The sequence below is a fragment of the Mesitornis unicolor genome, unplaced genomic scaffold, assembly GCF_000695765.1.
Source record: "Mesitornis unicolor isolate BGI_N332 unplaced genomic scaffold, ASM69576v1 scaffold45708, whole genome shotgun sequence".
NCBI classification, from domain to species: domain Eukaryota; kingdom Metazoa; phylum Chordata; class Aves; order Mesitornithiformes; family Mesitornithidae; genus Mesitornis; species Mesitornis unicolor.
In genome coordinates this window covers 40,307-51,210 of record NW_010200712.1, presented here as the reverse complement: position 1 = coordinate 51,210, position 10,904 = coordinate 40,307, and the positions used below count along the sequence as shown (strand labels likewise).

General features: G+C 43.0%; 1 protein-coding gene across 1 annotated transcript in view; it reads left to right on the top strand.

The window, feature by feature from the left end:
• DUSP16 (dual specificity phosphatase 16) overlaps window positions 1-10,904 on the top strand; it is a 29,894-nt gene that overhangs the window by 17,126 nt on the left and 1,864 nt on the right. Inside the window, 3 exon segments of the mRNA XM_010189839.1 lie at window positions 1-136; window positions 7,034-7,193; window positions 7,892-8,015. The exon segment at window positions 1-136 is cut by the window's left edge and continues 2 nt beyond it. Coding sequence (XP_010188141.1) covers window positions 1-136; window positions 7,034-7,193; window positions 7,892-8,015 — 420 coding nt within the window.

The following is a 10,904-nucleotide window of genomic DNA, read 5'->3' as shown; positions in this document are numbered from 1 at the left end:
CCCTGGTCTCTGTGAAGGAAAATCCACGCTCGTCCCTACCTGCATTTCTCAACCCTGTCTACCTGTCTCCAACATCGGCCCAACCAGGATCCTGCCTCATCTCTACCTTGGGTGTCAGCGGGATGCCCTCGACAAGGTGAGCGCTCTGGGTATCACAGTGATTACTTGGAGGAGGATATAATTGCTGTGTATCTTCATCCATGCTTCTGTCATACCGCATCATTACAGCCATAAAACATCTAAAGCCGATATAGCTAATAGCTGTCTGTGCATAGCTTATGGAAAGCTATGTGGGAACTCAGGATACACAGACCATGTAATCAGTCCATGTGATACGAAACTTGGGTCTCCTCTCTCCTTCATCTCAGGAAAGATGATATGACACTTTCCTCAGTAACCTATCAGCTAACAGCAAACTATCAAACCTGCCATTGCAGCAGGTGAGGTGATTTCCTGTGTATAGCTCTGACTGGTTTGTTTTGGCAAGTCTCAGATGTTAATATATTAATGGTTACAGTAGGACAAAGGAAGATTGTCTGGTTTTTAGTATTTCCTTCAAGTGCTGGGAAAAATAGCACTTAAATACCATGAATTGTCTGATGAGGGACTACAGGGAGAAAATCTTTGTACACCTAAAAGTGTTCAGACCTGGACAATCAGTGGGATCATTTAAAATGAGCTTTTATGGTAGCACTACTCTAAAAAACTTTCACTGTTTCTAAATACATGTGCATTTTTGTTCCTGCAGAATAGCCCAGGACATTTTGGTATACTTAAAACAGTCAGCAGAGTCATCAAATATAGCACTTGGAGGGTGCTGGACTATCAGATGTCTAAAAGAGGTTGTCTCAAATTGCTGTAGGTCTGTGTTCCTACATATATCCACAGATGCTTGTCTCCATGAGGAGACCAACTCGTATTGCTTACAGTCTATGTCCTGGGTCCCTTCACAAGGGAATTGCTATTATTTCTGCTGCACTTGCCCTCTTGCCTCCCATGTTATCTGACAGTCCTATTTATTAGTTGAATCTCCAGCAGCCTTCATCTGCTGGCATTAAAATGCATGGATGGGGTCGAGGGGAGGAGTGCTTCACCCTAACACATGGCCTTAATTATGTGCAAGTCTTATGTGTGTGGTTTTTATCCATGTGTAAAGCTTAAGACAGGAACTATCCTAATAATGTCCTGTAATTGGATCAAATTCATATACTTTGACCATTATCGTAATTTTCACTGGTTTCTTCTGCTTTCACTCCATCCCAGTCTGGTCATTAATAGGCTATTTTTGGATTTTTCACGATTGTTTCAGAGGGATTTTTGACATGCAAGTAATCATATAGAGGACAATTGTGCTTTAATAGAGCACGCAGAAAAATCTTTGGTGTGGAGGATAGTCAGCAGTCATCGTGTTTACTTTGTCATTTAAAGTCTTCCGTGTCTTTACTGCCAGGTAGCAAGTCAGTAATTCCAACTTGATTCACTTGTGATGGATGTCAAAGCAGCTTATTGCTTTTCCTACCACAGAAGTAATTCGTGGTCCACAGACACAAGACAGCAGTAACCAAATGATTAAGGAAAAAAAAAAAAGTCCTTGTTTTAAATAGTAGAGTATTAGAAAGGTGTGTTTTACGCTGTTTGTTGTAGTGTGTGAATGGCAAGCGCTATCCTGGGTCACTGTGGGGATGAGATGGGCAACTTCTTCTCCTCCAGGGCCAGAGATGTGCTGCTTCATTTTGGATGTGACTGGAACTTCAGTGCTGAGGCTCTTGAGTGATGAGTAACCTCAGGAGGATGAAAGAGGCTGGTCACTCTCCTTGCAGTAAATTGGTGCCTGTGGATGGGTGTTGGGCACAGGGCGCGGTGCGTGCACCTCGCCAGGAAAGGAATCCAAGTGGTGGCAGTGGTCAGGCATTTTGTTATGGGGCCAGAGGCGGCTAAAACCACAGCTACTGCTGGTGAGCCCCAAGCATGGCAGAGCCATCTGAAGGAAGGGTTTAGACCCGCTGGTGGCTCTCTTGCCTGTTAATCTACAATCCTGATGTTATTTCGGCATGTGTCCGTCAGACCTTAGGAAGCGCTGCAGCTGCAGATACTGTGGACCCCCCTGGAGCTTGTCAGATTTGCACCTCCTCGCGTATTCTGAGGATCACCCTGTTTTCCATTCTTATGGGGAACCACAAAACCCACAGCATATGATCCACAGAAAGTTCAGTACATTCTTCCTGCCTGGAGTCATCCCTGGCAGTCAGTCTTTTGGGAGCTCTTCTGTAGATGACTGAAGTACCTCTTCGGCTTCTTACTCGTCTAAGGACAAAAGCTTGAGATCTGCTTGTACCTTTGTCCTCTTACTCTGAAGAAATAGCAGGCAGTGCTTTACTCTGAGCATGTCACTTGTTTGCTGCACTGAAGTAGACCTTAGTGTCTTGGTACCTTATCTTTCCTCTTCAGTTTTGGTGACTGCCTGTGGAAAATCCGAAATGGCATCTGTCTTTAGTACCTGTACCTTTTACTGACCTAAAGAAACTGTGGGAACAAGTTATGACTTCAACCTCTTAGAATCCACTCCATCTTTTTCCAGCTATTGGCAACTCCCAGTTTTTGGGTTTAATCTGTTTCTTGATTCAACTCAATGTTAGCTGTAGCCAGAGATCAGCGTGCTCAGAATGCCACGGGCAGATCTTGACTGCTCTCCCTTTCACACTTTTTACTTCTGGGGAAGCCTGGATCCTATGCAGAGCCATTAGGAAAAGCAAGGAGGATGATACTTAGCCCAGAAATATCAATACGTGCTAAGAAAGCTGGGAAGTGAAGAGCATTCAGAAGGGGAGGGTGAGAAACAAAAAACGGGGATGAGTAGCAAAATAGCAAAGTTCTGTCTCTGTAGGGACAGTCCAGGAGCTGGTAAGTGGTTATGTCTGCGTGCTCTGGTTTAATGTTGGTTTACTTTGTTGGTTACTGGCAACAAGAAATCAACCTTCTGTTAGGATTAGAATAGTTTGTTTGTTTATTAATTCAAGTTCAGATTTTTAAAAATTATTTTCTGAAAAATTCTAGTAAGATTCTCAAAACTATACGATTGTATATGTTGACCCTTGCCTTCAAATGCTATCTGTGAGTTCCCACTATTCCTCCCACTGACCAGACACACTGATTTCTCGAAAATTTAAATGTCTCCAAAATACCTGCAGAAAGAACTCTTAATAATCTGCACTACAGTTCAACCTGACAATTTAAAGACGTGAATTTTCAGCATGTTTTATCATGATGAGTTAATCTTTTCAGGATCTTTATAAGCTTATCTCTGAGTGCACAGGAAGGGAAATACTTGTTTTGTTGCAGGACAATCTGTGTTCATGATCTCTTAAGATTACTAACGCTGTTTGCCATTAATACCTCTGCTGATAATGCACAATGTATGAAAGATACGCAAACACGAGTGCTTGGTTTGTGTCCTTTAGCAAAATCAATGATTACTCCAGAGAAATCTTAGGAGATTCTTTGTATTTTTGCTTTACAGATTTCTTTCTAAATGCTTAATCCTGAAAATGTTAATAGTTTTTTTTTTTTGCAGGGTTGAAATACTAAAACGTTCTTCATAGAAGTTCTAACAAAAAAGTTCATTTCACTTTTTGGGCCTCAGGGTGCTACACTGGTGGTTATCTCAGTGTGATACATCGGTGGCACGGCAAGAGGGTACTTGTTTTACAGATCGTTGTTGCTCTTTGTGAAAGACAGACAAACTACCTCTGACCCGAATTCTCACAGTGCCAGTGTCCTCTCTGCAAGTCAGAGTAACAGAAAAAAACCTGTGGTGTGGTTTTGGGCCTCAATGAGCCTCCTGTTTACGTCTCATGTTTTGTACCAGAATTTAAACTGTAAAACCTTCTGCTTTGCTTCTTGCAGTACTATTTATTTTCTTCCAGACCTGGGTTTTATTTCCTGGAACAGAATAGCATTTTAGGGTGCCATTAATTTTCAGATTAAACAAGTCATAAAACGTAAATAAGCTGACAAAAGAGCATTTACCTTCTCTTCACAAAGTTGTTAGTATTAGGATTTCTGGATCTTCCTCCCATCGTAATTCACTTCTTCCTCTTGGGTGCCTTACAATGAAGGCACTGTTATGGTTATGATACCGGAGTGCGTTGCTCAGGGAATGATTGATACTTCAGAACAGAAGGAAGCATAACTCCTTTCTGTAGCCTTAGTCTCAAAGACAAGCGCAAACACATTTTTGGGTGGTTTTTTGGCTCAGAGATTTCAGGCTTGGCGTCCGCAGCCTTCTCATTTCTATTTGAATAATCAGTCCCACATCAAAACCCTTGCATAAAACCAGGGAATCGTGTGGCCCACCAGCACTTAATGCTTTAAAAAAATAAATCAGGTTTTCTATTCTTCTCCTAAATTCATCGTCATTCTCCCAGCACCCCTTGGCTATGTTCTGAACAAACGTGGAAGTCCATTTGCCAGCGATACCTTCATCACCTCTCTACTTCATACATGATGCTGTTCATGACCCTGCGTGTACTTTTTTACCTGCGGTTGTTCCTCGCTCAGCTTCAAGCAGTGACAGGAGCAGGTGAGAGCTGGTTTAGGGGTAGTGTTTCAAGGCAATGATCTGCAGCAGATTCTTATTTTATGGAAGTCGACGTTGAAGAGCTTGGGATCCCAGAAGGGGAAAGCTGTGCAGCCCAGGACAGTGATGCAGAGGTGCTGGGTACCAGGAGTCTCCCTTACACATGTCAGGTACTGCAGGTCTAGTGGTAGCTACTCCCCTGTGCCAAGAACCACATTCCCAATCCCTTCCCTCTCTGGATAATTCCAAATATTCCCCTGCGTCCTTACAGCGCTCCTGCTTTTGGAATTTTAAGTCTATCGGTGTGTGAAAGCTAAATGTAGTGAAGGGAAGGTGTGACAGACCGGGCTCTGAAAGGCATGCAGGGCTGGAGGGAGCTTGCTGCTTGGGCTGGGGAGATGGGAAGGGAGGGAGAGGAGGAAATCAGGGACATTTTGGCATCTGTTGTCATTGGTGTGGAGCTGAGCGTTAGTGGAAGCGTGACCTAGGAAACCAGCAGGGTAAGAAGCAGTAAGGCTGGGAACTTATTTTGTTACGTCCTGCCTTGGAGTTTGGTTTTGGTTTTGTTTTGGTTTTGTTTGCAAATTCTGTTTCTGATTATTTTCTTTGAGAGTAATCGGTCATCTCCTGTTGCCCTTGGATGGGTATGGTTATAACATAATGTATGTTCATTAAAGGTGCCCGCACCTTCAGGCACCTCTGAATGTGCTGATGTGAGGGATTTTGGATGAAAGTTTGGTGGAGATACTCGGTTTGCTCCGGACAACAAAATTCAGCTCAGTAGCAGAGATTGATGTAAATTCCCAGTTTAAAATGCAGCCGGTAGCAGTTGTTTGCACTTCCCTCTTGAAAATGACTGAGGTAGATGCCCTTCTCCCCTGCAGTCCCTTGTTATCACTGAACATTCAATTTATGCATGGTTATACGTGTGTGTGTGTGTGTGTGTGTGTGTGTGTGTGTGTGAGTATTCAACCCTTTTACATACACACTGTACCATATATGAGGTGAACCTGTATATTAAATATCACCTATTATTTAAACTGCTCTAACTGGAACAAGGGTTCTGGCTCTTCAGCTAAACAGTCATCGCCCTCTCTTCACCAAAACATCTTTACGCTTGCAGGAAAAATACATATGGGGAAGAAGTGACCATGTGGTTTCATGACTGTATTTTCATGCTGGTAGACCTCCACTTGAAATCTGCAGCGTAAGAATTTGTTCTTGCCACTGCTCCCATGGATTGACATTTTCTTTTTTATATAATCACTATAAAAGCAACATGAATAATTTTTAATTTATTATTATTTATTATTTCCGTTTCAGTTTAGTTTCAGACATTATTTTCCCTAGAAATCTGGCCAAAAATGTTTGTATTCAGTGTAACTACTGTTCAAGCGTAGTATTGCATGACGCTTCCAAATCATATCATCTGAACCAGAAAAGTTGTTTGATCAGTCTCACTCCAGCCTGCTTCATTGCTTTTCTCTGTCAAGATGCTTACTTGCAGGAGACTGGATGGTTTTGGTAGAGCCATCTCTAATTTTCTGGTACTTGTTTCACATGTTTCTGCACTAAGGTACCTACTGCACCAGGTACCACTTTGCACAGCTTTAATTGCAAAGAGCGTGGCAAGGTGCAGAAAAGAGGTAGTTTTGGCTTTTTAATTTGCAATCATGACAATTGACTGACTTATTTCAAAACCCCAGCTGACTCTCATACATTGAATCTCTCTGCTTGTTGCTGTGATCATCTCTGAGATGCAAGATGTGACTGAATGCTGACATAGGAGCAACTAAATCGTAACCCACAAAGCAGAAATCCTGTAAAATTGCAGTTAGTGCTGTGTCAAAATGGTCCAGTTCAAGGTCTTCAGCTCTTTCTCTCAAGGTTTTGAGTGAGTTTTGAGCATTGCCTTAGCGAAGTCCCAGACACGTTAGGAGGTGACTGCAGGAGGCATCAGTTTCATTTCATATTTCTTATCGATATCTGTGATGGGGCAACCTCAGTCTTAGCGATGTGATCCAGAAAACATGTATTCGGGTCAGCAGACTACGCTTGGGCAGTGCTTGGTTGTGCTGTCAGCTTGCACAGCAAGAATTTAAACCAAAGTAACAAGAAATTCATTCTCTTGGAAGTGATGCTTCATAGTAGCAGAAGTTATCCTACCATTATTTCAGTTGTTAACTTCTCTCGTATGGGCTTTGCAATCCATGTGTTAATTGGACACACTTGGATGTCTCATTAAAAGTTGTGTGAAGAATCAAAAGCTGAGAAGTGTGGGGTTTTGTTTGTTTGTTTGTTTCCAAAAAGAAATGCCCCTAGTACAGCCAGAGCCATACCACCATGAGTTCCAGTTTGGGTTTTAGCTTTATGCTGTGCTTTGGGTTGACAGTTCCTTTGCAGTGTGCCAAAGGTACCATTTGACTTCTCCAGACTGAATCTTTCTCTCTTTCGCAGGAGCTGATGCAGCAGAACGATATCGGCTACGTACTGAACGCCAGCAATACTTGTCCAAAGCCTGACTTTATTCCAGAATCCCATTTCCTGAGAGTGCCTGTGAATGACAGCTTTTGTGAGAAAATTCTGCCCTGGTTGGACAAATCAGTCGATTTTGTAGGTGAGAAGACAATTTAAATTCTCTCTCCAAAACAGCTTCTGGATTCCTGTGCGGGTCTGCCTTGCTGCTGTGGCCGCAGAAGGCCCGAGTGCTTTCTGGGTGGTATGAAGGTACCCTGGGGATCGACGTGCACGATCAGCATCGCTTTAGAAGCACAGAAGCAAAACCCCGTGGGGAGATTCTGCCACTGCGTGTGCCAGCACGTGCGGAACAAAGGCACATTTTAGGAGAGCAGCTCTAATTTCTGGCATCCCCGTAGATGCCCAGTGCACGCCTGCAGAGAGCCAATTAGAAAATTGGACATACAGATCCTGTCTTTAGCTTGGAGAAGTGAGCTAGCCCAATCTGAACTGGCCAAATTGTCCCAGCATGAATGCTTGCTTTTTACTTGCATATAAAATTAGAAACAATCACCTTTCCCAGACATCTTAAAGAGGGTTGTTTATGTGCACATTAAAACGCAGTACGCCGTAACTGCGGTTATGTTTCCTGTGTGTAGCTGCATGCTTTTTCTATACTCAATGCTATACAGTGCTAGAGAAAATAAGTGATTTTTGTTTAAAGCTTCCATGAGATTTGCAATTAGCAGCTCATTTGGAAGTTCTGAACAACTTCAAATACCATTGCTTGCTTTGCAAGCCTTTCATCGTGGTATAATGCCGCCGAGTGTGACACTTGCCAATTTCTTTGCTATGCAGAAAAAGCAAAAGCATCAAATGGCCGTGTGTTAGTGCACTGTTTAGCTGGAATCTCTCGCTCTGCCACAATCGCTATAGCATATATCATGAAGAGAATGGATATGTCCCTAGACGAAGCTTACAGGTAAGGACAAAATTTCCCTTCGTATTAATTCTTGTGCCTGCCGGCTTGTTTTTAAGATGAAGAATAAAAGGTTAAACAACGGCGGTAGAAGTAGACGTGTTATTTTATCTGGTGGTTTGCTGGCCTCTGCACACTCTTGCTTTAAATGTAGGCTTCCTCCATAAGCAAATTGGTGATGTTGCGCAGAAATCGCACACCTAATGTTAATTCTCTACCTGGAAAGTGCTGATGTTGGTCTTAGCTCCGAGTAGGCAAACACATGGAATTTAAACTGCTTAGTAAATGTGTGTGTGTGTGTGTGTGTGTGTGTGTACACATTCATACACGCTCACAGCTGTAGCACGCATATAGCAATATCTTGCAAATCAGAGAGAATGGACTGGATCAGGTTAAAGAAAGAAACCGAGGACATTTCTAATGGGCCTCATGACAAATGCTGGGCTGGGGCTGCTGCCTTCAGTTTGGTATTTGGTAATGCTCTCAAAGAACTGCCTGCAGGTGAAATGTCTAGGAATTAAGAAAGCTTCTTTGTTGTAATTAAATGCATCCGGAGAGTATCTTGAAGCGTTGGCTCTTTGTGGCATCGGGGAATTTTTGTGGGATCACGCTCCCACCCACTCCCCTTTTGTAACCGTTCAGCTCCCGTGTTTCTCTACTCGGTGGTGAACCCTTCACTCAATTCCAGGTGGCTTGGTTGCAGTTTACCACGACTTCCCCATTTCATTTAGCAGCCTGCTCTGTTGTGTTGTACAGAAAAGGGTGGTTTCCCTTCTGGTGGGCTTTCTGCGCTAAAATAAAGCCCGGCTGAGCCATTGCTAGGACACGCGTGGTGCAGGAGCAATTGCGCTGGAGCAGGTGGAGAGAAGTCCCTTCCAGAGCACCAGTGTGTGTGTTTGCTACTGCTGCCCCTAAAACACCCCTGAGGACAGAAAGATGAACATTCGATGTTCCGTCATTTCCATGGGGCATTTTCTTTTAAGCTGATGAACATAATTACGTCTGCAGTGAAAAAGAAGTGCGTGTAAGGGGTGCCTGAACTACAGCCATCTCCCACTGCCTTTAGAAATTTTCCATGGTTTCTTCCTGGTCTGCTGCCAGTTTGGTGTGGTGCAGTGATTTCAGCATGTCTGGTGAAACAGGTTTGATTAAGAGGCGTAGGTAAAACCCCCCAGTTTTATGGGTGTAGATAATGTGGCTGAATTAGGGGATGTGGATGGATACTGTGCAAGGTCTGAGCTTGGTTGGTTGACTAAACAACCCTGTCTGGTCTCAGGCTGTAGAGGTCTGCAGGTTAAGCTGTGGAGCACTGAACACTTCTAAAATGCAAGTGCTTCAGGGAACTTCTAAAGCGCTGCCTTTAAATTCCTCCATGAAATATCTGCATTAAATTCTAGTTTGTTTCTTACCCAGAAGGGTCAATTGAGTGTGAAGGATTAATCATCCTGGGCCTTTTTTCTGTGCACTGTTAATACTGAACAGCTACTGTGAAATATAGATTATATTTTGCTATATTTCCTTTGATACGGCTTAGTGAGAACAGTCGGCAGCACTTTTCACTCATTGGTTTCAGATCTCTTGCTGGCAAAGCCTGAAAGGAAAATACTTTGCTCTGAGTTAATGAAAGTCCTTAGGTAAAATGTTTGCCTGACACTTTTACAAAAATTAAAAGGTGGCACTGTTACTTGAAGTGAAGGATCTGAGGAAGTGAATGGTTTAAATCCTCTCTTACGTGTAATGGATGATACAAGGGAAACAAACATCAAAATTAAATGTTACGCATATTTTCCAGTTGGAAAAAAAGAGTGTGCATTTTTTAAATGAAATGGTTTGCAAAACCTTAAACCTTGTTGGGGGTTCCAGGAGACTTATTTGAACCCTTTTCAGGTTTTTAAAAATTTAGTTTTAAATGTAGGGCTGCCAAGTATTTTGGAGTAAGATGAGGAGTAAGTGGAGGGGAGAGGCTATGAGAACAGGGGCCAGAAATTGCAGTGTTGACCAGAAGGATCTTGCCTTAAATAACAAATCCAATAACAAATGCAACTGCATTTGACTGGAAAAGAACGAAGACGTTATGAATTCTGCTAAACTAATTGCTTCTGCTGGACTTGAATTAAAGGCCCCCAAATTCACTGCTAGGAGATTGCCCCAAAGACTCTCTCTGGAGGAGACTTCCCGGTTTTCTCCATTTGCCAGTGTTGGCTCTTCACGGTGGAAGTTTCCACTGTCACTGTGCACAGTCTGGTAGTCCAGACCACCTCATCAGCTCCACTGTTCCTGCCGTTGTTTTCTGGCTGGCAACTTAACAAACAAAACTTGCTTTTTTGTTTTATTTTTCATGTGCTCGCTTGCATTTGCGCTGGTGTATACATGCGTGCACAAGTACACCTTCAGGTGTTTTTCATGCTGTCTTTAATGACCTTCTGGACACATCCCCAGAGATTTCTTTTCTTTAAATGATATTTAATTTTCCCAGTGACGCCTTATATGTGTTTGTAGTAGATTTAGCTCTTCAGGGTTTCTTCCCTTGTTAATTCCCTTGTCATCTGGTGCTGTCACACTTCCAGGAATGCTTTAAAAAAAAAGAAAAGGAAGGATTTGGGCAGCTTTCTGTTTCACAGCCTGTAAAATGCAAAGGGTACTTATTTAGCTGTACTGCAGATCAGACAGGTAGGACATATTGCTTTTGTATTTAATTTTGAAGTACAGGACGACTGAAGTCTTCCATACCTTTAGTGTCCTGGGTCAGGAAAACATTTCAGGTGTGCATCACGCCTTGTCCACGTTCAACCGAGTGTGCAAGTGCGTGCTTAGCTGGGCATGCGTGTGCAAGTCGGGCTGCTTCCTGCAGGGCTCCACAGCAGCTTAACTCTTCCAGTGATGTGGTGATGC